This window comes from Anser cygnoides, chromosome 3 (genome assembly GCF_040182565.1).
Source record: "Anser cygnoides isolate HZ-2024a breed goose chromosome 3, Taihu_goose_T2T_genome, whole genome shotgun sequence".
Taxonomy (NCBI): domain Eukaryota; kingdom Metazoa; phylum Chordata; class Aves; order Anseriformes; family Anatidae; genus Anser; species Anser cygnoides.
In genome coordinates, this window is record NC_089875.1 from 7,088,338 (window position 1) to 7,115,914 (window position 27,577).

Here is a 27,577-nt window from a genome sequence, read left to right on the forward strand (position 1 = left end):
TACAACCTGAAGGGGGCAGGGTGGGGTGGGAATATAGAGATTTAAAAAATATCCCCCTCCCCCCCCCAAAAAAAAAATAGTAAAAAAAGGCATTTCTGTAACTGACAGTCACTCAGAGAGGTGATAGTATCTAAAACACAACTAGAATATATCAGTCCAGCCACCAGCTATGTCTCTGAGGAATGTTAAGCGCTAAACACACAGGACACAACAGCGGGAAGCAGTGGGATGCACACTTGCACTACACCAGACTACAAGTGACAGGCGCCTACCGAGGGCTGTGCAGGTGCTTGCAGTCCTCCTCAAACTGAGGAGGTTGCCAACTTTCAACACCAGGCACCACCTACCAAATTAGTATCCAAAGCCCTTGCTACTCCCAGACGAGAGGAGATAGTGCAGTCCTGTGCAACTATGGTCTGTTGATTTTGCTTTCAAACTGGCTGATGGTTTCATCAACCTCCACCATCATGATGCTCAGGGACAGGAAGAGGTAGTAACCTTAACAACACGGCCATTCTGCGCTGCAACTTGGCCTCAAGTCTGGACAAGCCTTTGGCTGGCTTTTGTGTGTTTGTTTTAAACTCATCTAGGAACAACCAAGTGAGAATTCAACAGTATATGTTTTCCTGCTATAAGATGAATAAAGTGCAGTCTCCCTTACTTCCTAATTATGCCTAATTATAAAGAAATAGAGAAACTCTCTGGTTGCAACTCAGAGCACAGTGGTACAGTTCATAAAGATTAGATTTCACCAGGAATTAGCTGCAGGAGGAATGACTTCAGTATTTGCCTATGTATGCTGCTATCTCGGACACCAAGAATACTTTAAGGCAAAAATTTAAAAATACATTTGCCAAGTATGGAATGGGAGCTGCCAAAAGGAGCAAGGAACTTTACCTAATTGTTCAAGCAAGTATCACATATAAAGGAGCAATTCTGCAATGTAATGTAGTATGTCTGTACACTCAACAAGAACATGAAACAATGTTTAAAAAAAAAATCAATTCCCTTCTTGCAAAAATAAGCATCTTTTCAGTTATGTCAAATATGCTCATGTCTATTCACTTTTACATTTACTTACCAGGGCAACTATATGTCCATATTTCTCTTAACATGTACTCTTTTTCTCTTGGAGCCATTACTGTGGCTAAATTTAATGTTCTGGCCCTTCCTCCAAGATTTCGAGCCATAGTGTTCCCGTATTGCAGCCATATATATAGAGGACATCCATAGAGAAAGTTCTAAAAGCAGAGTAATGAAAACTAATCCTATGCACAGATTTGTCAGACTGTTTAAAAGGTATGATTGGCACTGTGGCAGTGGGAAGCAAAGTTAAATATGTTTTTAGCATAGCTTAGTTTGGCATTTTGCATACGTGGGTCATTTTGCGGGGCAGCTCACTCAGGAACTTTTAATCCAGCTTCCAAAATCAATGCAGATAAAAATACTTTCAAGTTCTTGTAGATTTGGGACAGTTCAGCCTTCAACCATATCCTGATCTTGACAGATAAAAAGCCTTTATCATGAAGCTGCAATTTAATCACAAATACACAAGCATGATTGACGTCATAAAAAAAATCATGTACTTATTTATTTCTTGTAACTATCCATAAAAAACTCACACACTTCTTAAATCAGTAACTTTTATTTCCATTAAACCAAGACAAATTTCAAAATTAATACAAGATAAAAATTCAAGGTGGTAGGCAAGGGGGAAAAAAGACTGCACATCTTCTATGTTATTGTTATATGCTCAAAAATATTTTTGAATATAACAATACTGGCACATAAAACTGGCTTTTTCCCCACAAAACAAAATCAGAAGGATTTTCCCTCCTTTTCTAGTCAGTAGTTCTAAGAAAACAACACACACACATGCAGCCTGCAACTTTTATGGCAAAGGTTACTATTTGCAATAATCCTCTATCAGAAGCTACAGTATCGTAGCAAAACTCTTATTCTGTTAATTATTTTTTTTTACTCAGTGGATTTTAAATACTTTCTCTTTTTGCCTAAAGCTGCAGTATGACTTGCAAACAGACCTGAGGCATTAATAAAGCCTTACTTAAATACAGGTCAAAGCCACTGAAATGCACAGTTTTGCCCGTTAGTTTCATTGGGCTCTGAATTTGCATTGGACAAAATACATAATAAACATTCATTTTTAATTTATTTAAAATCTTCCACATTGAAAGCAATATTTTCAAGTATTGCTATCCTAGTCTTCTAATGCCTATTGAAAACTCCCAAGAAACAAGACAAACAAAAAAGCCTGAATGGAGAGAAGAATGCATTTCAATGATGATCTCCCTCTCCTTGTCCCACCCTGTCCTTCCCCCCAGGATCTTGCAGACTTACAATTACGCCAAACTCACATTTTTATTTTTTTTTATTTTTTACATCTGTGGTCCAGAATAAACTTTCCCTGAGCGCTCTTTCTACCTGTTTCAAAAAAAGTCAGAATGTGTTTACTTGAATTCAGCCATTATTATTGCCATTATTGCCATTTTCTTTGCTAATATGTGAATTATTTTCTAGGCAAGTTATTTCATTTTGGTAGCCCTGGATTTGACATATACACAAACTTGTATTCTATTGCTCCAAATACGGAACTTGAAAGTGCATCTGACTTCTAAACAGTGTTAATTGAGGCAGGTTTCAGAAAGAAACTAGACCCAAAATATCTATATGCACAAATCATTCTAATGATTCCTCTCAATTGAAGATGGATAATTAATAACTTATCTGCTAGGTAATATAGTAGTATGGCAAAGAGATGGAAATGCTTTGCCTCCTAAGGTCTGGACATCAGAAGGGAACAAAACGTTGTATTGTGTAAGAGGAATCAGATATGATATGGAAATAAGTATGAATTTCACATACAAGTAAAGCAAATGTTCCACATGCAAGATGAGATACTGCATCATCACAGTATTTCAATAATCTTCAGAGGTCTAGTCTCTACCTGTTACCCACCTTCACATGAATGGGAGTTGTGTGGCTATACCAAAGGAAGCCTCAGAACTGCATTAAACTGCTTAAACTAATCTAGGTCACAGCTACTGTATTGTCACTGACTTTAAATGCAAATCCCCAGAAGACTGACCTAAAACATACTATCAAATACAACATAAATATACATATATATATTTTAGCAGTGTTAACACTGCTGACTGTACTCAGAATTCAGTAGTCTTGCTTTTTCCTTTTTACTATTTCTATCATACCAAAAGAAATATTTGTCTTCCCCATAAATAAAGTTAGTTGAATAAGTTAACTTTGTAAGTTTATAAAATATTTTCTATGCAACTCAACACAATAGCCTAAAAAGCAATTAAATTTAAATATAAGAAATAGTATATTTACAATTGAAATAAGTACAGACCTTATTGGATTTGCATTCATTTATCACACAAAATAATTTACGAAGTGAAAAGTAATAAATAAGTCACTGCTTATCAAGTCAAAGCTTTTGGAGATACGCATTCTCCGTATATCAAAGTGCCATACAGCTTCAGGAAGCAGTGAAGTATTCCAGCTACAGTTTTTCCACGAGTCCTTATGTTGGACGGCCTTGACCAAAACGGGATTTTGACCTGGATTAAGAGCACATATGAAACATATGTGGGTTATTACAGCTCAAATTTCTGTTTACTTACTATGAAGTAGCTCTCTGGTTCAGTATTTATTTGAAGTTGTTTTCATGTTAGTGTGTTCCGAGATAAGGAGGAAAAACATCTCATGGACATCTCTATTGAGAAAGCTACCTTTCTGCCAGTATACCTGCAGCTACAAACTGTGCATTCAAACAAAGAACTGTAACATCAAACTGTAACACTATTCAAAGAACTGTAATGTCAAATAACTTCTTTTGCATCACTAATTCTACAGGCACCTGCATTCTTTGGACAGAAATAACACCTGCAAGAAATTCCTCTGATAAGACATTTGAAACATCCAGCACATCTTTAAAAGTCTGTCAGCAACTTCATTATAAGGTTTAGCTTCAGAGACTCACCTGCTGACCAAATTATGGCCAGTTCTAGGCTCTAAAACCAAACAGTTTGCCAGCACCTCAGTTAATTTTCTTTTTATCCTTTTGAGGTGTAGATGACCAATATGCAGTAATGAACTTTTTTTTTTTTTTTAATTATTGTTTTGTGGTTTTTTGGAAGGAGGCCAGAGGATGGGCTAAAGAATCTTGACTAACAATTCTACACTTATCTATAATTTCACCAAAATGTATATTGAAAGAACGGTAAGTCTTCCAACATAAAAGCAGTTCTTCCAGCATGGGCACAAGAGTTTCACTCTCTTAGCTGTAGTTTACTTTGACAAAGAAAGTTTTCACATCATATATGGTTAACCTGCCAGAAGGGATGTTGATGCAAAAAAGTGTATGAAACGAAGCATGATTAATTTAATCAATTTCCACCCGCCACAGCCTCCCCAGAGATCCCTGTTCTACTTTTTCATTTTATTTTAATATCTTACCTGGCATTCTTCTCAGCATTGATTTGTCGGGTACTGACATGAGCTGAGGCCTTTATCTGAGCTTCAAGTCTAGAATAAATACCTCCTGCATACTGGAACCCAGAAAAAAAAAAAAAGTTGTGACATTATCTCAGTTTAATCAGTGACTTTTCATAAAAATCATGAATATTTAGGAGAACCTATGGCCTAACTTATTTCTTTGCCACAACCCAGTACCAAAACCTTTTAAACCCATCATATTTTCCATATCCAGTTTTTAAAGGCAGTGAATGTTAAAAATGATTATTTGACTGCTTTGCCAAAACAAAAAAACAACCAACAACAACAACAACAAAAAAAAACTCCACCCATGCTTACAAGAAAATGAAAATCAATCGAATTCAGTGCTCCATGTTAGTAATTGAGAAGATGGTATTTTCAATTTTGTCACGTTTTTGTTACGAAGGACCACTTTAATTCTGTAAACACAGGAAAAGACTTACTTCTTTGCTGTCTTTTGATTTGATTCGATCAAGGTCTCCCAGTCTCATTTTTATTAAGTGCCCTGTAATCTCAGACATTCTTCTCTGATCTGCCAGAAAAAGAATATTTAGAACAGGTTTTTCTTGCTGCTGAATACAAAGAGAAGAACTACATACACTTCAGTGATATCCTCTTTGCAAAAATAACATTTGTTTTCTTCTCAGCTCATACAAAATCCTTGAGCAACCAATATTCTCGATCTTGATGAATAAGCTAGCTTCAGCAGTGTTCTTGGTAGATACCAGAATCAGCCTGAGGAATTACACTGAGATAAAAAACTACGGAAGGGGTTTTGAGGCAGAGATTTTCAAAACAGCAATAATGCACAAAAATCTCAGGAGATATTAAAAAAGGAGAATAAACAAATAACGTTCTAAGTATTTTTAGTCAGAAAGACTGGGAAGGAGATACAAGTGAACATTTATCTCTACTTATCTGCCCAGACAACAAATGGTACAGGGATACAAGAAAAAATATTTGCATTCTTGCCGAGTCATCAGATGACAGCATGTAACCTACAGAGATTATATCTGAGAAACTACAGAACATAAAGCACCCTAACATACACTTGGAATAGATTTTTCTCTTTTTCTCCCGCAAACTTGGAACTCTTTTCCAATATTTTCATAGTCAGAAGTCCCAAAGCTGCCCATTTATTTTTCAGCCTTTGTGCAAGACTACAATTTAGTTTTACATAGTGGATTTTATTCCAATTTTCCTGCCACAGAGATTTTTTTTCTCCTGTAGAATATATGAGATTGCTAATAAACACCAGTCAAATCCTGAAGTAACATTTACAGGAGTTCCTAGCTGTATGAATATTTTTGTACAGTTTGGAAGAATCTGAGATTGCTGCGTAGTTTGGACTGAGGTGATTACTAACAGCTAGCCTAGTTGAAGTCTGTTCTCTTCCAAATGAGGAAGAACTATGAAAAAAAAACCACTCATATCTGAGATTAAATTCAACCTAAAGCTCTCTAAATTGTCATATTTTGAGAAAATTAGCCATTTCTTATATGAAAGAATAATTTTCTTTGCATAACTTTAAGATTACAAAAGCTAGACTCATGCAAGAACGGACCATCTTCTCTTTGAGCATCTTGATTGAATCTTAGTGACCTGGAGGCATCCCATTTGTTCTGCTGCATACTCACACTGATTAGAAAAGAAAGATGCACACAATGTTATCAGTAACAGTTTACAGAAAGAAATGTACTACAGTAAGTTCTCAAGGACTTTGAAAATTACTTACATGAAAGGAGATGCATCTCGGGAACTTGACTATCAAAAAAATAAAAATACATTAAGTATATTTTAATAATCATGTCCAAGACTTAAGTAAAATCCTCATTATTCAACTCAGAGAGGCTGACTTCACAGCTCTGATTTTACCTTCTCAGATGCCTTCTCCTTTTTCTGAATACTAGGTGAAGAAAGCACTTTCTTTGGGTGCTTGTAGAATTTCTTTAATTTCTCCTTTCTCCCTGCTAATTGAAAAAAAAAAATAAATCTACTGACTGACACAATCACAGATATTTGGAATTTCACACAGCTACAAAAGGACTTTTCTCCCCTATTCCTTTACAGGGAAAGTAAACAAACACGTAATTTTCTCTTTCTTTGTCAGTGTTACTGACGTGGTAATACACACAGATTACTCAAATGCTTTTCCATTAGAAGCGTGGATTATTTTAGGACATATTTAAAATAAATGGTGATGACACATAACTGCACAAGTTTTCTCTTTTTAATTAAAAAGTAAGTACACATACAAACTACATCTCTGACCATACTAAATTAATCAACAAACTGAGTGATATCAGACCAAACAACTTAGAAGTCAAACTACAAAACTTCATGCAATTTTAAGATATTTTTTTAATAAATTAAATGAACTGGTACACTCCAATTCTTTCAGGTTAAGACAAAAATAAAAATGAAGTGCCTCAGCTCAAGTGGCTCATTATTAATGTGGAAAGGAAAAGCTGTTTTTTTGGCTTTCCACATTCCTAAACCCCTTATCGTAATTAAAACAACAACAACAAAAAAATGAAAATCATTTTAGCTTATACAGAGCTTATCTTTAATGCAGACAAAATTCTAGCCACACCCACTAGTCCTTTCATAATGTCATATAATCAGAACAGTATTAAAAAACAAAGGCATGTAGGAAGTATAGCTATGTAGCCACTGCATTTTTTCCAACATTTATCTAGGCAAAACTTCAAAACAGTCATTTGATAGTCCTTCCTGCAAAATATGCCCTCGATCAACTTCGAGGACATCTAGGATGTGAGTAGTTGCAACTTCCCTTGTTTGCCAATATTTTTTGATGACAATTAGCAATGGGGTAATTTGTACCTAAACAAAGAAAAAACTAGAAATAAAATCGAAGTAATATTTTTACTTAAAAAATTCCTAATGTTTAGAGCTCCCATACAGAAGAATTCTGCTGTCCTGAGTCTTTATTTCTAAAATTCCAGAGAGGTTGAATATACACGCTATTGTTATACCTGGTTTCCTGCATACTTCTTCTTCATCCCCCACTTCATCCTCAGTGATCTCTGAGCCAGTGGTGTACTCCTCTTCTTCAGATAACAATGACTGCTGTTTCTAAAAGTGCCACAGATTATAGGCGAGGCTTGATTCCTAATTAATGATAACTCCTCTGGGACAGATTTGATGTATCTTCAAATCTAACTCCACATCTTAGTGATGTAACTATGTGCAAAGTTAAGTTGTTCTCAAATGTTAAGAAAGTAATTTCAAATCTTTGCTTAGAATGTTTTGGCAAATGTTTTTATTTATATTTCTCCCAGGTTGTCAAACATTATAAGAGGTTGCCCAGAGAGGCTGTAGTCTCTCCGTCTTCAGAGATAATCAAGATTTGACTGGGTATGGGCAAATTGATAAAACTTTGAACTTTAAGGTTGGCCCTGGTTTGAGAGTGAGATGAAGTATCTAAGATGACCACTAGAAATCTCTTCCCAGCCTGTATTATTGCATGATTCTGCATTTAGCATCCAAAATATTGTTGGATATATTATTTTTCTAATTAATAAGAAAATTAAAATTTTGGTAGGAAATATCTGAGATAACCATGTAGTCATAAAATATAGTAAAATACAAGATTTCTTAGGGTTTTACTGAGGCTTGCTATATCCTGAAACTGCTGAGATACTCAGTAATTAAGTAACAGAGCATGCATGTTGCAGCACACTACAAATACATCGTTGGATACACACATCTCAGACAAGCCAAAGAGACAGGCACTAAAAACTTTGTTTTTGAAGATTTACATTTCTGTCAGCCTAATGACCTGCTAGGCTGCTGATCTATTGTCGTCATTTATAAAAATTTTAAAAGGAAATTTTAATTTTTATTCAGGCTAATGTAGCACTTCACACATACTTTATACTTTCTTGTAAAAATCTATAATGTAACCTCCACATTAACACAAAAGAAAATAAAACTTTTGTTTAAATTAGTAAGAAAATAAGATTAAAAAAAATCAAAGCTAGTTTTCTGCCATGGCAGAAGTGCAAATGCCTGAAAATGTGAACAAAACATTTTACTAACCAGTTGTAAAGTCCAGTTCTTCAGAGAAAGAAACTGTACTCACAAAAAGAAGAGACATAAGTTAAAAAATTAATAATGATTAGAAGGAAAAAAAGTAAGTGGAATCCCAAAAACAGTATGCTAAAAGTAACAGCAATCTAAATTGGTAGCTCCTGGAAGATCTACTTTCATTTTTAGCTTTACAGTTTGGTGGAATGACTAATTGGACAAACAAGTTGTAAACCACTAATCGATTAAACACGGTGAATTCAGAGTCATGTTTTAATTTGCCTAACCTTAGCTTAAAAATATTTATACGTGTTTGTAATACGAAAAAACAGTCCAGGGCTGGGGGGCTGTTATGCACCAGATTGTTATGGAGTTAAGATTTTAAAGTTTTCTGCATTTGTTGCTGGAGAGCTACTGACACTGTTTGAACTTCTCACGCTATCAGCAACATCACGCTACCATCAGGATCGTTGAGTTACCAGAAGTTCCATAACAGGTGCAGATCTTCAAAAACTTGTCTTTGCATGAAAGATCTCTTTAAAAGAGAGGTAGTACTATAAACAATCTACATAAATTTGGCTTTGAAAGTATCTCTTTTGATCTGACATAGAAACATAAACGAATCATAGCTCTGGAAAGTACTATGTACTGGAAAGTACATGCCTTGGAAACAAACAAACAAAAAAACCCAACAGATTACTGTACTTCATTTATATGGATTTATAAAAGCCACATGGACATATATACCCAGATATGCATCAGTAGACAAATGAAGGTGACAATAATAAACTTTGCCACCAAATGTATTGTAGAAAACGACTGGTTCCTTAAATACCATTGGGCTATAAATGGGCTGCAAAGCTCAGACACCCAGAGAATTACTTCTGCTTTACAGAAATACTTCTGGCAGAGTTGATAAATATTTCACTTTTTTACCAACTAGGCATTTTATACCTTCACTAGCCTATGCTATCCTGCAATGCCCAGTGGTGCACCTTTTCCTCTATCAATGTATTTTATTTATTTATTAAGGTTATTTAATGAATTCTTCAAAGTACCCTTGTAAGGCTCTTCGTTATTGGAAAGACTGGGAAAAAACATTAGCAGTCACTCACAGCATTGACTTCTCCAGTTTTGGGGCCCCACGGTGTATTTGGCTCTACGAGTACGTCACATTCAATGCCTTTATCATCACAGAGCCCAATGCCAGAGTCACTTACAGAAACACGTAAAACAAAAATATATTATTTTTCTATTTCACAACTTAGAATCAGTCTCTCTGTACTCATCAAAAGAAAAACACTCCCAAATTACCCACATAATATTTTGCCAACAAGCCATTAAAATATAAATAAAGATAGGAATGAATGCTTATGGAGATTGAATGACTACATGTCTACTTGAAATGTAAAAGGCAACAGTATTTGTTCTTTCCTTTCCAATTAAGTTACCTATAGAAAGTGCCCTGTCACCCATGTAAAAACAGAGAGATTAAATGCAACATGAACACACGAAGCGTTCAAGGCTAAGATATCAGTAACAATACGATGTTCTTACCTATTCTCATCCTTAGTGAAAGGAACAACAATAACGTCTCTATGATGGAGCAAATCATTCAGTATTTTAGTAGTCTGAGATGATAAAGCATCCTCATCTTCATTTCCTGAGGGTGAGCCAACCATGTGATCCCTCACTTGACAGCCCTGTGATACATACACATCAGAGACATGAGTTAATGGGAAGAACTGATTTTGGTAAATACAATACCAAAAATTAGCTTTCTAAAAACATTTTGTCTGTAAACTCAGAAGTTTTCTCAGGATGTAAACCATACAGATGACATTTTAATTCTAGAGGTGACATTGATTCTGCTCTTGCTAAAGTTAACAAACATCTAGAAGCAGAGATTCTGAGAAGTAAAGCAGAGTTCACTACGTAGGAAAAACAATATTTAGAGAACTGTTTCATTTTCAATGTTAGCATTAAACATAGTCAAATGTATAAAGACAAAAGGTAACAGATGGATATCCCTTGCTTGCACTACACATGCTGTTACAGCAATTGAAAGAAAAAAAAAAAGCCTTTCTGGGATTACTGCAGTGCCCTCTCCCCCACACCCATGCTCCACCCTGCCAGCCAGGGAATGCTGATATCCTTGGGTGGTTCTCAGAGCAAGACATTAAAACAGGACGAAGACTGATTTCAGGGGTCAGTCCTCATCCTACCCTGCAGCAAGTTTGCAGGATACCACAACAATTTACAAGCCTTATTTTGGAAAAGATCTATTTTTGTAACATATTGCCACATTCCTCCCCCTTTGTTATGCTGTTTTAAAAGTGAGCTAGTATTTAAGTACCTTTGGGAGGGTAGTAGGATCAAATCGAAGCACTTTTTGGTTACAACAGGGATATACTCCTGTCCCAGTTGAGCCCAGAGCACTTGCTACACCTGGATAAAGAACTGGCTGCGGATGGTACTGGCAATGGGAGAATTCGGTACACAGGAAACACTACATCAGAATAAGAAGAGACATAATGAGAGATGAGATTACTTATGGAAGTTCATTTTGCACTATAAAGAATGCATATCAAACTTTATTGCCACGCCCCAAAATGCAAACACTCAATAACCCATAGAAAGACTATTTCACTCACTAAAACCTGAGCAGCCTGAGAATAAACATTTTAATTTAGTCTTGTTTTGCTTTTAGTGGCCAGAAAAAAAGGAAAAGGGAAAGCGATGGAAAAAAATAGTACTTAAAAGTCAAGAACCACAGCACCTCTTACTTCCACAATGCAAATAATCATGTCTCCCACTCAAAAAAAAAAAAATCACTGAAAGCCAGTTGGTGACAAAACCAACCAGCCAAAGGGAAGGAAGGAATATATTTTCTGAACTGTTTTGATCTCTGCCTCACCCCCAAAACTCACCCACAACAAACCAGCTACCAAACAAGTGAAAATGAAAACAGACTAACTTGATTACATCTTGAGCAGGTCAACCAATTGACAGTCCCCCAGAGACGCCAATAAACATCACGCCAAGATTTTAATTCTTCATGAAGGCCGATTAAGTACTCATGGACTTCCCAGGTTTTATCTCTGAAAAAGCAGAATGTCAGGTTGTACACAGAGTCAATAAAACTGTTTTGATCAAGCCACCAGAAAGGTGAGTTGGAGAAGGAGCAGAACACCACATCTTCCACTGGTCGAAATCCTATAGAACAGTTTAGGACAGGAAGGATACAATGTAGGATGATGAATTTAATGAATCATTAAATTCAGACCATGACAGAAATGTGTGCGTTCTTTCACAACATCCTAAGCATACTAACAACAAAGAATTACAGCTTGCTTCATCTCAAGCTCCACATACTGCAAATTTATAAGCTAAGATAAATATTGAGCCTTTTGGAAATCAGGAGAACCATGAAACAAAAGAAAATCAATACGCAGAGTAGAAGGAATTGAAATATGCACATGCAAACAAGTTCAATGAAACTGCAGTTTTCTTATTTAGAATAATAATGTTGTGCAACAGAAGCAAAGTCCTGTCATTCTACTTTATTTGATTTAAAAGCCAACATAATATATGCACTTCTAGGCACCTGCAATGCAACAGCGATTAGTCAGTTAGTAATTAAAGCTTGACAACAGGAGACTGTTTTGTTGGTTTGTTTTTTTTTTTTTTTATGAACACACTTATCTGAGACTTCTGGTCTTAAAAATAGTGCACATTACAGACTTTGTTCCTTCCAAGTGATAAAATTACAAACACCTCTTCATAATTCAAAAGAGAATACACAACCAGCACCGGTGCATGTTATCCTCAAAAGGAGCAGATACTGTTTTGCCACAATTTTAAGCCTGTCCTGAACAATTTTTTGTTATATATACATCTGACCTAGACTAAGAAAGCAGTGGTTCCAACTGGAAATTAGCTCTAGGTACCACTAGAAGACCAATACGTATAAAACTAATTTTAAATCATTAAAGAGAAGTTTGTATTAGATCATAAGCCTGAATTCATCAGTGGCCAACATCACCTCATCTAAGGAATAACAGATGTATTCTGTGTAGAAAAGCAGTTGCAAGTACCACAACAATTAGAACTTAAATAATTCTCTGAATAACTTTAAAATCTGTATTTTTCTGCACTACGAACTGCATATCAGCTACATAGTCAGCTTAAATAACACAGTTAATGAATTTTAAGTAGCTAATCACCAATGATCCTAATATGTCAGGACAGGGTCACGGATTCGGTTCTATTTAGATTGTTAGGTAGAACTTAATCAACACCTTGGAATTACTTGTGGGAGGTAACACTAGATGAATGCATTTTCTTGGGAGCTGACACTGAACCATGTTTTAGTTGTTCTGAATCGAACAGATACGTTGAGAAAGGCCTCCCGTTATTAACTTCCCACTATCTTCCTTAAAGGGGGTATGTGAGGAGGAAGGGAAAACTGCAGCGCGTCATGCACTGACATTCATTAAGAAGAGAATCCAACTGTTTACAAACATGGCTCAAAGAGACAGAATTCAATTAAACATTTGTGCCAAATGAACAAGGCACACATGCAGAACAGGTCCTGGAAGTTCCTTGGACAAATACTTTAGAACAGAAAAAAAACTGGCAATGTTTATTTATAATAGTTTTTAAGCAGGCTGATTATTTGATTCGACAGTATGAAGTCAGTCTAGAATATAATCTTCAGCATTTCTTTGCTTGCCGAGATGGAGCTGCCATTCCATAACAAGCCCTGTAGTAAAGTAGCCTTTAATTCAATTTGTCAATCGGCTCCATATATCTTAAAAACAATTTGCTGAAACAATTAACTGAGTATTTTCTGTGTAAAGCAGGACAACTCAAAAATAGCCCTCCCAGTAATCACAGATGGAGTTGCAGCAGCTGCGCTGATGAATGAATTTCAGATCATCATACTCTCCCTCAACTCTTCCCCTCCCCTCCCAGTACTGTAAAAAGTTGAAACGATTCACACTGTTCTATATGTATCCTTCATTTCATTTTGCAATGCAAGTATCTGATAATTCCTAAACATGTAGCATTTTGTAAAATCACATTACATCATTTAGCTGAAGAAAAATTTAACATATATATTCACTACCTTATATGTACAAAGACAATATTCCCATGTTGATCTATGTTGATTTTTCCTGGGACACACGGAATTCTTCTTTCAGTTTCTTTAGTTAGCAGCTTTTTACATAAACAGCATCTAGATTTAAAAATAGAAGACAAAATATTGGATTAAGAGCAGGACTTCCAATTATAGGGACTGCCCTTACAATTGTAGTAGTAACAAAAAAAAGACCACACCTGTATAATGTTGCTGCACTTCCCCGAGAATCTGGATTTACGTACTCTGGATCGAACAGTCTCTCAATCTTCTTGCAGAACAGTTTACTATTAACGACAGCAACACAGCTTACCCATTAGAAAAAAATGTTTTATGTACAGTGAGACTACGAATTATATTCTAATGATTTGCAAAGTCATTGTGTTTCTTTCAGAATCCAGCTTTTAACGTGATTTTCCTTTAAAATAATCTGTTTAGATAATTGGTTCCTGGCCTAGTCATCTCTTATTTTTGTTATGATGTGAAGAAAGAGATCCCTTAAATTTTTCCCCCTCTATTATATTGTTCAACAACTTAAGCTGCCAGCTTCTACCCTGCCTAGAAGACCTTCACTGTGAATCTACACTTAACTTCAGCTTTTGAAGTGGTAATGCCTTCATCCCTATTGATTAAAAAGTTTTAACTTTAATCTTGCTTGTCTGTCAGTCTGCCTTCCAGTAACTCCAATAACTGACCCTTCTCTTGACACTGACTAAGCCAATGTTCTTCTGTATGCTTTCTAAAATAGTATTCCATCACAACTCTTCAGGATTCCAGCCACCCTAAATTTTATGTCCAAACAACAGAGTTCACAGATTGCTGAAAACAAACTATAAGAATTAGAAGCGTGTCATGCCATAAATGGTTCCTCACCCTAATCCTGGCTTTCATGTGAGAATTCATGAATAATTTGTCCATGTCACACTCCTAGTGGGACCTTTGTCTTCAGCTTGCCTCATATAAAAAACTCTCCTTTTGCTTGTAATTTTAATAAAAAATTCTGAAGTCACTTCATCATGTTCTATGATGAAGATACATTATATGAGAATATAAATTGTATATACATGATTCCAAACTTCACAGTGTGTCATATAATGATCCAAAAAATGATCCAAAAGCCCTATAGCACTTCAGTAGTGTATTACAGAGCAAAAAGTTACCTTTTGAATTTATCTCTCTTGTCCTTCAGCTCTTCCACTTCATTGTGCGTGAAGAGATCAGCAATATTTGTGACAAGGTTAACATTGATACAATTCATATTACATGGCGTAGCTACAATAGCATTCATATTTTTGTGGCAATAATGAATACATTTTTCTACCTAGGAAAAACAGAAATGTTAAAAGTAATTTTAAAGAATTCTAAGCAAAGCTATCTCAAAAGATGTGCTAATTACTTCAAACTGTTGTAGGTTTTTGTTTGGTTGTTGTTTTTTTGTTTTGTTTCATTTTTTAGAAAGCATTTAGTGTTTTAGAAAACTATTTCAGTTCTACCTAAAAACAAAAAGCAAGTCTCAAATTTGTCTGAAAGAGACTATGAAATAATGTGACTGAGTCCGTTTGTGCTCTCCTCCAAAAGGTTTCTACAGAAATCTGGAAAACAACTCCACAAATGTTTTGCCTCCAGTAAGCAGTACCTCGTAATGGCTTGCAAAAGAGAACAATTACACATAGGCATCGCCTGGATCTCAGTATTAAACAGCTAAATTTACTATGTATTTAATTGTAGGTCGCCCTAACGACAGAAGTTGACAAACGTTTTAACAAACAAGTCAATAGGCAGAGCTGAAGGAGAACCAGATCCTAAGCTACGGATCCTAAGCTAAGTTTTTTGTGTAAGGACACAAAACAAGAGGTATTCACCGATTTAGCAATCTTTTTAATAAAACCTGCCAGAGACAGATACTGACATTACTTGGATCAGTCATCAGAAGACAAACCCAGGATTTCACTATAACATTTAGAAATAACTTCCTCTGCAAGTTTTCTGCATCCCTGTTGAGATTCTGCAAATTGTAGATTACTGCTTTGAATAAGAAAGGTGGCAAAATCTTTAAAAGGCCCTCGTTGCATCTCTCATCGTCTGTTTCCATAACAGCAAAAGTACAACAAACAAGTTGTTAGACACAGAGACTAACAGTACTCTTATGGCACAGAATCCTTTCTTAATACTTACTAATGAATCCATCTTCAAAAACTCAGAAGAAATAAGAATTGATATGACATTTGCTGGTTCTAGAAGGCAAAAAAAGTTTTTTTTCCATTAATTCTTCCGGTAATTTCACATTGCATCCCTCCCGCCACACATTTCATATCTGTTTTAAATATTATTTTTTAAAACAATCAACTCGTTATTCCACCTTCCAATATGCAAAGCCTTTCCCACCTTATGAGAAACAAAGTCTTGTTTTATCACCTACGTGGCCAGAGCACAACAATCTGGAATTTAAAAAGACTGGAACAGGTGCCTTCACAGGAATACAGTGACTAAACGATTACACAGCAAGATAAACGTCCATCGCTAGCCACCATACCCAGATGAAGTTTTGCTCAACATAACTTCTGCATTTCAAGTTTTAACACTATTCTAGCTTTGTTTATATTTAAAAATCATAAATTAAACAGATTAGATAAATCATAGATTTAATCATAGATTAAAAACTTGCCTCAAACTTATAACGGAAAAGTTCTTCTACTGTTGTATCAGATTGCACTGAAATTTTAGGAAGTATTGCACCTGTATAGATAGGGAGCAGAAGGGAAACAAACCAAAACCTAATACAACAATTGTCACTGTTCTGTAACTACCATTCCATTCTTGTTCAGAAGGTGTCTGAAGAACCTTAATTAAAACCACCAGATCCCAAGCTGTGTCAGACCTTTTTCACTGTTTAAGCTATCCTCAAAAATGTCAGTGTTAAGGAATCAGAGACATCTGCTATAATGATCAGTGAATCTTCTGTTGTAACACTTTTCTAACAAATGAAAAGTTTTAGTACAACAGAAACAAGACACTGGAGCTGAACTGTAGCAAAAACTTGAACCTTCCATTAGTACAGACCATAACAAACCTGCAACAAATGCTCTACACACTGTGTTTTACCTAGAGTGGGCATTTCATTAGCTTCGCAATCTTTGGTGTTCCTTTTAACATATCTTATCAACCAGTCAAAGATGTGAACATCACAGTGCACGGAAATGTCCACCTCTTCCCAGCGCTGTGCATCCACTGACAGATATTCAGCAAAGTATTTCATTTCTGATATCAAAAGGTCTCGAGGACAAACAAAATCTTCTTTGAGGTTTTTTGCTTCATCACACACATGTATCACCATGTTTGGCCTCAAAGGAAAGCAAGCCACAAAACAAATTAGGATCATAAGTACACATAAGGACCAATTAGAATGATAAAACTCCAAGACCTCATCTCCAAATCTCTATCACACATTGCAAAACTGATGTCACTAACAGATTTTTATTAACAGAAGCAAAACAAATTGCAGTTATTAACTATTAATGCAAAGTACTGTCAGACAGCAGGTGAAAAATGCACATCCTCTGACAAAATCACTGCCATTTACCATTTAAAGGACTGGAGAAAAAATATTGAGCTCAAGCCTCTGATTTTGTCTCCAGTTTGTTATGGGATACTACCTGATTTACATAAAGAACTTATTTGTTCTCCCTTTTTTATTTTCTTGAAAAAATAGGCAGATACATATGCCTAACTTACTGAAGCACAAAAGGACAATAAAAACATACAACAGCAATTTTCATCAGTGGAAATCAAAACTGCTTTGACTATCTCTTAAAGTAAAAGCTAGAACCAGTAAACACTGTCTCCACAAAAAAATGTCTAACCTTATGCTTGAATCAAACGCATTATTCTAGGCGTACTTACCTAGTACAGAAAACATGTGATGGCTATTTGAGTTGGTAGTAAAATCACTCATTTGCACTTTTCATTTACAGTTTTCTTTTCCTTCTTTCACATGAACAGGATAAGCCTATGTTCACAGATTTTTTTTATATATATTAAATGTTATTAAGCATCAGTCTTGACTTACTCCCTTTTAAAACCAGGCTCTGGTTCCCATTCTCACCACAGCAGCAATCAGTCATTCAGAGGAACACTATGGGCAGATTCCTACACAAGCTATCCCTACTGCACATTTGAAGTTCTCAAACCAACATCTAACATTTCTGTTGCAAGAAAAGGTTTCAAAATTTCTTATAGCATTTATTAGGATGTTCCTAGCTGTGTTCTTTGTGATAGAAGAATTGTGAGAGAACTTTAGACATCTTTCTGTCAGCTCTGTAATCCCCTAGGTAACAAACGCACAGAGATCTTCTTACCCTTGGCTTTCATCAGTGTTTTCTCCACTGTTATGCACAGGACCTTTCTCAGATTCTGACGAACAATTCCTTGCAGAGGTTGTGCTGGGCCTTCCTTAAGTGTAAGGAAAAAAAGGCTGCATTAGATCAAAAATGCCTGACCTTTTCCTTTTCATTATCTCGAAGTACGGCTCCTGTAACAGAGTGATGTTACGTAACCAGCAATAGATTTGTGCTACCATAAAGGCTGCTAGATAAGCCAAGTTCCTGCCCTGAATGCCATAAAACAGAAATGTAGATCAGCAGCATTGCTGGGTTGCCCAGACACTTGGCTGGAAACCCAAATCAATCCTGTCTGAATACAGAGCAATGAGATTCGTGCAAAGTCTTCAGCATTTGTTTCTGGGAATACAATCCAGCCTTCAGCTCTCCTCATCTGCTTTGTGGGATGTGGGTCTTAAGACCCTGCCACATCAAAACTCCTGTTTTCATGCAGCTTTGCTGCCAGGATATAACTACTTGAGATTAACTCCACCTCTTAACAACACTTTTTTTTAACTCTGAAAATAAGCTGCTTCCAAACTAACTCACAGAAATCTTTATAGATGTGTTTTTGCTAGGTTTTGTAAGTGTGTGGCTTTAAGCAGCCAACTGCCCAAAGCTATGTTCATAAAATGCAGACCAAATCCTTCTCATCCTAGAAGTACATCATGCAGCTTATTTCAGGTATAAAGGACAGCTGAGCTTTAATTCAAATAGGTTTTTGTCACAAACACACTAAAAGCAGTGGAACGTGCACACAAAACCTGGTGAAGGCCAGAAGGTCTAGACGTCAAACCCACTGGGTTCTGGATCAAGGGTTAAGACAACACCAGCATTCAGACGTTGAGTAACTGTTCCTACTGTGATGAATGGATCCCCACTCTCAGATTTCTAGGGAACGGGCTCCAGAAGCACCTTCTCCCTCTTGTGCAGTGGAAGAGGTTGAACTCTTCCAAAAATGACTAAAATACACCTTCTCATCTTGTGGCTACGTTACAATAGCAGACTGACAGCAGAAATGATCTGGAAGCTCTGTATAGTTCAGAACACAGCAGTTATGCTTTTCAGGAAAGCAGTTATCACACCAAAGGCAGAAGAAACAAAACTTTCTCCAAAGATACAGCCTAAGGTCTTGCTTGGCCAAGCCTCAGTAAGGCCATAATTGAAGAAAGGCAGTTAATAAAATGGGAAGATTTACTGGACAGACCCTCGGAGAACCTTGGGAAGGCCTGAGTCAGCCACAGCCTTCAGTGCAGCCATTCCACTGCAGGCAGTTGACCCATGCTAGCAGAAATACAGCCAAGGCAGGAGTCCTAAATTTTGAATGCAAGGTAAAGGTGAATGTTTTAAAGGAAAGGCCTGTGGAAAAAATAACATAGAAGAGTTCTGTCTGCAAATATTAAGAAGTGTATTTTGGTCACAGGGAAGTTATTTACGGAAGAAAAGGAAATAACTCTGACAAGAATATGCAACAGAGCTAAAGTAACAGAGCTTTACCACACATTTCCTATCTTTTTTTCTTCTTTCAATAGAAGATGTTTCAAATTCTGAAAGCTAGTAACAGATATCTTGAGTAAAACTCTGTCTTATATGCATTTAGAAGGACTTAGCAGCAGTTTGCTTTAAAATTAGCTAATAATAAATAATCTTTTACAACTCGAATAAAAGCATAACCCAACTCAAAATGAATTTGATTACTTTTTCGTGTCTACAAACAAATCCAAACAGGCCCCAAATTTTTGATCTTAAAAAGGTGCAGATGTGAGTAAATACACTAGGAAGTAATTGATGAAAAAAATTTACACAGAGACTTTTCTCAAATCCTTAACTCTGAAATACACTAGTACCTCACAAATGTTAAGGTGAGTTGGTGAGAAGGTGAGTTTTCTCACAAGCCTGTGAGAAAGAGATTAATTACCCTAATTTCATATTAGCTAGTTACCTATAAACAGAGAAAATGTTTAAAGTGTTAAAAAGAAGATATGCAGTAATTGTCTAACGAGCTCTATGAGCAGAGTTAGCTTATTAACTGCCTACTGGGAAGCTACTAATCTTCTAAGTAGCCACCCGTGGGTGCAAGAAGTATTTATTCCATGTACTACATTTAACAAGTACAAAATTGAAAGCTAATGAAAGCGTTTTTGGTTTACCTACTCCACATACAGTTTTCATGTCATTATGCAATATATTAAAAATATTTTATTCATTCTCCAGCAAAGGTCAAAGAGCTGTTCTTCTTCTGCAAAAAGAACAGTGACCAGAAAGCTGCAACAGTGAAAGATGCCATAACAAAGAACGTTTTAACACTTCACTATCTTCTGAATTTGCACCACAGAAATTTTTTACTCATTACTGCAGTGAAGCAAGTTTGTCATGCAGCACATTTGCCAAGCCCTACAAGGTGCTGACAACATCTCAGAGCATAACGAAATCCAGAGAATAACTATCACACAGTTAATTAAAACTCAGCACAGTAGAGGTACTTAAGGAGATAGTACTTAAGGAGATATTTAATTTTATTTCAATCACTGCACAACTATTAGGGTTGGTCCTGTTCTGTCAAAGCATTACTGGGACACATAATTGACTAATGCACATTGTATGTCACTGCAAGACTATCCAGCATCAAAACGCGACTAGAATATGCTCCCAGCTCCTGGGTAGCTTTCTTGCCACCAAGCAGTTGGCAAGTCTGCTGGGAGAGGAAAGTCTGACCTTGAGGGATCATCTTCTCAGTTTTCCACAACTTTTCTGCACACAGCTTTCATGTTATTTGAATAACTCAGCTTATTGTGTTTGCAAGCAGTTGTAGGTTTAACAATGCCAACATGGGATACAAAACAGAAGAGTAATTCCTCTCCTTACCAAAAATCCTGAACAGAAGGATCTAGCATACAGATTTATGCACTCCTGCATATCATGCCCTTTGAAAGGACAAATTATTAAAAATACCCAAACAAATTAACACTGCCTCAACATAAACTGTAAGAGACTTCATGTATGTATTATACTTACGCTTAACTCTTCTCTTTCAAAGGCACAGAAGTTCTGTTCTTGGGTGGACTCACCACTCAAGACAGAAAAGCATGCACGTTCGGATTATAACAAAAGGCAATATATTTCAGAAGGACTAAAAACATACCAGTTATTGTAATGGAATCCTGCCCAATAGCAGGCTCCTGAAACTCTGTCTGTGTATCGAGCAAGGAGGATTTGATGTACGTGGCTAAAGTTTCCACAGGATTCCCACCAGCAGCCATCAGGGGATTATACTGGTTGTCAACAGGTGAACTTCCACTGCTTTTTAGTTCATCAAATCTTTTTGCACACTGTCATAAGATTAAATGATAGGACAATGAAGCAGTAGCTTTCAGTACATTTTTAATAACTATAATTTGAGGCAGATACTGCATTTCATATTTGATTGTTTGCATGAACGTTTGATCATGCTGATATTAGACTTATAACGCTTCCTACTTAGTGGTAACAGAAAAGCACATAAGCACACAATAATATAAAATTTGCCATAGTTAAACAGTAACAGAATAAGGTAAGATGGAACCTGTTTCAACCTTTACTTCCTTAAGACCTGTGATTTTAAACCTAATCTTCAAAAGGGAAGTTAAAGGAGAGCTTAAAGTCTCTTTGTAGCTAGTCCTTCTACCACAAACACTGTCAAATATTATTACAAGTGGCTATAATTGCTTCATAATTATTACTCTTTCCCTTTATGATTTCCACTCTGATTGGACACATGGAACTGGTGATTTCCTCTGCACTTTTATCAACTCTCCATTCCTTGTTTTGACGAACTAGGAAGTAATTCCTTCCCATTTCGTAATTACGTACCTCACAAGGACAGTGATGGGTTTGGTTCTGCAGAATCCTGCGCACGGGTAACTTACACATACCTGTAACTCCTCTTAATTCCACAGGCAACTCTCCTGTGACACGACTCTTCAGGCCAGATATGTACTGATCAATCACATTATCTTAGTTAACATAGGGAGAGATCTCACCAATATTTTTATAATTATTTTGTTTGCTTAAAGTGCATAGGACTGCCTGCAAATTGAAAGCTAAATGGGAGACACCCTCCTGCCCCCTAGTGCTTTGCTAAACACTTGAAAGGCAGTAACCTTCCACACAAGCTTCTACTCCCAATCATTCACTTTGATATTCTAAATACAAGGTTACAGTGATGCCCATGAGCAATGCTACAAATGTCAGCTGACACATTTGATTAAGTTTGCAAGAAAGTAAAGACCATTGGCTTGTTTTTTTCCAGCTTCACTGAATCACAAGGGCAAAAGACATTTTACTCTTTTAGCTCACTTTCCCTCATAACTCAAAAAAAAATATATCAGTTTTATTTATAAATAAAGAAAACAATTTCACAAGGAAATTCAGCAGCCTAAAGAGATTAAGTATAGAGAGGTACTAGGTTCTTCCAAATCCTATTCCAACCAAAGAAAGAACAGTCCACATCGTGTAGGACCAAGCAAGAAAGGCAATCTGTAACTCTTATTTCCTTAGAGCTATAATATCATTCACAGAAAATTATCAGGTGTGCTAGTAAGGCCACGAGAAGCTACAGGAGGGTAGTAGGTACTACCATCCTTTCCATTAAAATAATCTTAGCTATGTATTTTGAAACACCATAGTTTTTTATTTTTTTCTAAATCTGTTTTCAATTTTTACTTCCCATTGATTTTTATTCTTATTCTGTATCAGTTTAAATGAAATAAAATACAGACTGTATATCTTAATTTCAATGCTCAAGTTTTGTAAAAACAAAAATATTTTTTCAATCTACTGCACATTCAACATTTTCAGTTCTTGTAATTATACATTACTTTAAAAAAAAAAATCCCTTAACTGCAATTTCCCTCCCTCCCTGAAGTTTTCTTCTTCATAAAGTACTACTTAGAGTAGATGGATACTTGTACTAATAAATTCACCTCTTTGGATGTATATCCTGGAACGAGCCTTGCCACGCTGTCCCAGTTGATAGGCTGGGGAACACCGATTAGGGAGCACAGGATCATATCTAAAACCATTTGATTGTTGTCATATGGAAAGTTATTGTTTTCTGAAAATCCATGACTCATCTTTGGCTGCTTAAGCCTAGAAGAGAAAAAGTTATTAGCAAGTCAGCCTGCATTGTTTGCCAAAGCTTAATCTAAGTCACCTGCAACACTCCCTGAGTTACTATGGGAAATGTTTGCCACAGCATTACAGGCACATCCTAGTGGTCTCAGGTTTCTGTTTCATATCTCCACGCTCAAATTCTTTGGGGGGAAGGAACAGACGTGCAAAACATATCAAACCCAACTCAATTGCAGCAGGAATTACCTTTGAATTGCATCATCACAGAGGAACAGAAAAATTGCACATAAAACTGTAGAGTATTAAGAAAGAAAGGGGAGAGAGGCGTGAGGAGAGGCGGTGAACTGTAGCTCCATAGAGGGACATGTTTCTAGAAGTGACACTTTTTAGAACAAAGGGATTTAAAAGCACTATAGCAGTTTGTTTTTTATCCCAAGTGTCAGCTGACCACTTCGGCTAGACATTTCCATCTCTACAGCCAACATGACTAAACAGAAGACATGCCCAGCCCTCCACCACTAGCCATCACAGTCCAACATATTACCATGATTATTACCAATTTTTTTCACAAATTACCACAGAGCAGTAAACTGAAGGCTTTGAGAGGTGTTGGTATTTAATTGTTCGGGGGATACACTACCATGACTACCTCCCCCTTCTGCAGCTTTGAAAGGGAACCACCCCGTATCTGCTTCCAGGGGGGATTCACACCACCGAGCCCTCCAGCGCAAAGCAGGGCCTCCTGCAATTTTGGAATAAACAGCCAAAGCTACAGGGGGGCTCCTAAATTTAAGTTTATTTGCACTTAAATACATTTTTCTGTTCTCCAGACTTTCTACTTCCATCTCTTCTTGTTCTGCCCATTTGTTTTACAAACCAGACTCCCATTATAGAGGGAATTATATAGGGAACTCAGGGAAATCAATAAAACCTCAACACACAACAAGGGGCTGTCTTTCCGCTCTCATCCTGAGCACCTCAGTTTTGAGTTGTCCTGAAACATTCAAGACACCCAGCTGGGATTATCAGGACCAAGCAACCTTATTCCTCCAGTTTCAAGTTGAGCACTGGATCAAACACCAGTACAAAGCGTATAAAGTCAATAGTGAATGCTTTACAAATGCAGTCCTCCTAATTTGGAGGAAAAACAAACAAATACCTTTATTTATTTATTTAAATGCATGTTATGAATAGTACCAGGCAACAGCGTAAAAGTTCAAAGCACTGTCTTAGCATACACTGGGAGAAAACTGCTGGCATTAATCAGGGCTTCCATATTCAACTAGCACCCAGCCAGAGAGCTTAATAAGGGCTCATAAAGCACTTTGGACCTTTTCTGAAGTACCTTACCCAGATCACATAAATAAGAGGACCTAAAGGTCACATGCAGAATTTTGACTTTTGTTGTAGAAAGCAAGGACTATAAGGAATTTCAGGGAAAATACACCCGGATCATAGCAGATTTAACTGATTACTTGTTACCAAAAGACTACTACAGGTAGGTATTTCTTTTGCATCGCTTGCTTTCCATGCAGCTAAGAGACAATTAAAACATACAAAATAGCACTGATTTTGCTTCTGATTGAAGAAACCATTCCAGCAATTTTTTAGTTTATTAGTAGAAATATAATTCAGAATAGCAGATAACTGTAAGTTTTCATCCTCTCAAAAGAACAGCTATATGAAACCATCAGGAAAAAAAATAAGAGAACATGCTAAAATAATGCTTAGGTTTCAGATATTTTTGAGACTTAAACACAACAAACAAAACACAGAAGAGGGCACCAGGTTAAAAAGCTTCATTTTAGGAAGACGAGCCAATCTGATAAAAGTCATAGCACTTCAGCAATCCTATCTAAATGAAATCTTTAACAAAGTGTGCCAAACAGCCTGTTTTAAAGGACAAAGATCCTTCCCAGACAAGATGAGCCCAAACTTTCCAGCAAAGACAGATGCCATTTTGAGGTAAATATAAATAAGTCCCTACATTCATCAAGCCCTTAGCCCTCATCCTGACTGAAGCAACAAGAGGTGGCAACGTGGTAATTTGGTGGTGGAAGCTTGTCTAGTCAGTGCACAGACAGATATCAGTATCAGTTGTAATTAAGCCACTGAATATGTACAATATCTGCCGTTATGGAAAGGAATTACCAAGTAAGAAGAGCTCAGCACCACTGGAAAACCTGGGTGGATATAAGATATGCAGCCCAGTTCTTATGCTGCCTTATATGCATGCTGCAGCTGGTTTAAAAGTACACTTAAATGAGATGAGAAAATGATGGAGCACTAGGATCCTCTGGTCTCAAGACATAAAATACACCTAATGAGAGAAAAATTACTTGTAATGTCACATATTCTGTAAGTCACCGCTTTGACCATAACGTGATTATATCAGATAACCAAAGAAAGAAAGAAGAGCAGTTATCCTGCAACAGAACTTATGCTTTAAAGGAGACAATACAGTAGGTTTTAAGCATTGTGCTAGTAAAGATCTTACATACACATCAGTAACTGTGGTTTATGAAACAACCTGCCCATGCACGGACAAGAACTGCTCTAACATGTAATGAAACTCTCAGAAGTAATCGCCTCCCATCCACTTATTTCAGGCAGAACAAAACACGGTGATATATACACGCATTACTGCGAAGATAAGCGAAGGAGCAGGGCTGATTACAAGCCTAGGGATGCCTTTACTTCCATTCTGGCAGTAGCACGGCACGCCTCTCGCTGGCTTCGGACGTACCGGCCGCCAGCCTTCTCGCTGCGTACCCATACCTGTCACGGGAGGGTCTCCCTGAAGACACCCAACTTCGGAGGGGGCACGGACCCCTCACACAGCCCGCGGCCGCAAGGGCCCGGCCCCGCTTACCTGGCGGCTCCAGGCGCGGCGGGACGGGTCCAACGCGGGAGCCGCCCCGGCCCCGCTCCCTGTCGCTGTCGCCGTCCCTGTCACCGCCGCCGCCGCCCCCCTCCGACAAGGGCACCGCCGTGAGGGGACGGCCAGCCGCCAATCAGCGCCGCCTGAGAGGGGAAGCCCCGCCCCCTCCCGGAGCCGAGAGCCAATAGGGCGGCCGGGTGGGGCGCGAAGGGGCGGGGCGCGGCGCGCGCGCTGCGGCCCTCCCCGCCCCGCCCCGCCCGGCCCCGCCTTGTCGCAGTGCAGCGGCAGCGCCCGCCTCGCGCACGGCGTCCGGTCGCCCGGCAACGCGCGGCCGCGCGCGGGGGGGCGGAGCCGGCTGCGGTTCGCTCCCCCCTCCCCTCTGCGTGACGCGCGCGCGGCCGTGACGCTGCCCGGCCTCCCCAGCACGGCGGGGCCCTGAGGGGAGCGGGGCGGCGGCCTCCGCAAAATGGCGGCCGGGGTCCAGCGACTGGCACCGCATTTAACTCCTGGATGTGCAGCCAGGGCGGGCAGCGCCGCTTTGGAATTAACCTCTGCTCCTACACAGCAGTGCCGTGTTTTTTTTTGTTTTTTTTTTTTTTTTTAAATACGAAAAAAATGTATTTGGAAAAAAAAAAAGATTTAGTAACTCAAATTCTACCCCTTTGACAGTTCTACAGACTATGTTAAATTATTGATAATTCAAAGGTAGCAGAACTGGCTCTGTGCATTAAAGTGCTTTCATTTCTAAAGTAAATTCTAAAGCTTGCCTTTGATAGTGTAACAAATTGTCATTTGCTCCAGGGTTTTTTCCTTCGATTACTTCAAACCTAAAGAAAACCTTAATACCACAAAGTAGTATTAAAAACATCTGACATTATTACTGACATCACACCATGCTTGTGTCAATAAAACTGGATGTACAAGTGCATTTGTTTCTAGGAGACATTATCCAGTTGCTTAAAGGTGGTGTGCCCGCAGAATTGGAGCGGCAGCACGGTCACCCCAGGCCCGCTTCAAATCATCCTGCAAAAGAACCACTCCCAAGAGGCAAAGGGGAAAAAAAGTGCATCGTCATCACCTTGGACACACGCAGTTACTACCTGTCATCACAGTGTGAAAGTGTTGGCAAACCCCAACATGTGGCCACACCTGCATGCATGAAAAACTAAAAAGGAGCTACTTACAAAGATATGGTTTCATCTTATCCGTGTTTGGAAAATAAATGCAGCTCCCCTCCTACCACCAACAAGAATATTTATACAACAGCAATGGTGTGTCAAGGAAGTCATTGTGTTGGTTACTGACTTTAAACCTCTTTTGGAAAACTTTCACTGACAAATCAGATTTATAAGAAACTCTTTTCTTTGTATTTACTTGACTACTACATTTCACCAATATGACCAATACGTCAAAGCAATCTTACTAGCTCAGATGCAGTCCAGTTCCACAGAAGGAATTTTTTGAACCTGTGCAAAGAAAGGACAA

The 27,577-nt window shown here is 37.6% G+C and overlaps 2 protein-coding genes across 7 annotated transcripts in view; both read right to left on the reverse strand.

Moving 5' to 3' along the window:
* LOC106036673 (protocadherin Fat 4-like) overlaps nt 1-1,471 on the reverse strand; it is a 47,093-nt gene extending 45,622 nt beyond the window's left edge. Inside the window, exon 1 of one of the 3 annotated variants that reach the window (XM_066995350.1) lies at nt 1,082-1,471. In XM_066995350.1, coding sequence (XP_066851451.1) covers nt 1,082-1,190 — 109 coding nt within the window. In that variant the 5' untranslated portion in view covers nt 1,191-1,471. The remainder of the gene's footprint in view (nt 1-1,081) is intronic. The other 2 variants (XM_013182223.3, XM_013182222.3) reach the window with 2 other exon arrangements.
* A 155-nt stretch (nt 1,472-1,626) lies between these two features.
* Nucleotides 1,627-26,242, reverse strand: SANBR (SANT and BTB domain regulator of CSR). Of its 4 annotated transcripts, XM_013182221.3 has the most exons (21): nt 26,084-26,242; nt 23,064-23,229; nt 21,245-21,431; nt 18,082-18,175; nt 16,829-17,067; nt 15,902-15,960; nt 14,887-15,047; nt 13,927-14,013; nt 13,715-13,825; nt 11,561-11,684; nt 10,940-11,092; nt 10,141-10,286; nt 9,699-9,798; nt 8,596-8,628; nt 7,530-7,629; nt 6,409-6,503; nt 6,269-6,297; nt 6,098-6,171; nt 4,977-5,065; nt 4,495-4,586; nt 1,627-3,596 (listed from the first exon to the last, which is right to left on the reverse strand). In XM_013182221.3, exons 2-21 carry the CDS (start codon nt 23,211-23,213, stop codon nt 3,560-3,562), a joined length of 2,160 nt encoding a protein of 719 aa, XP_013037675.2. In that variant the 5' UTR covers nt 23,214-23,229; nt 26,084-26,242; the 3' UTR covers nt 1,627-3,559. The 4 variants fall into 4 exon arrangements, with proteins under 4 accessions (XP_013037675.2, XP_047916828.1, XP_047916830.1 ...); XM_048060871.2 differs by lacking the exons at nt 21,245-21,431; nt 26,084-26,242 and having other exon boundaries at nt 23,064-23,209; XM_048060873.2 differs by lacking the exons at nt 21,245-21,431; nt 26,084-26,242 and having other exon boundaries at nt 18,082-18,171; nt 23,064-23,187.
* Nucleotides 26,243-27,577: the final 1,335 nt, after the last annotated feature.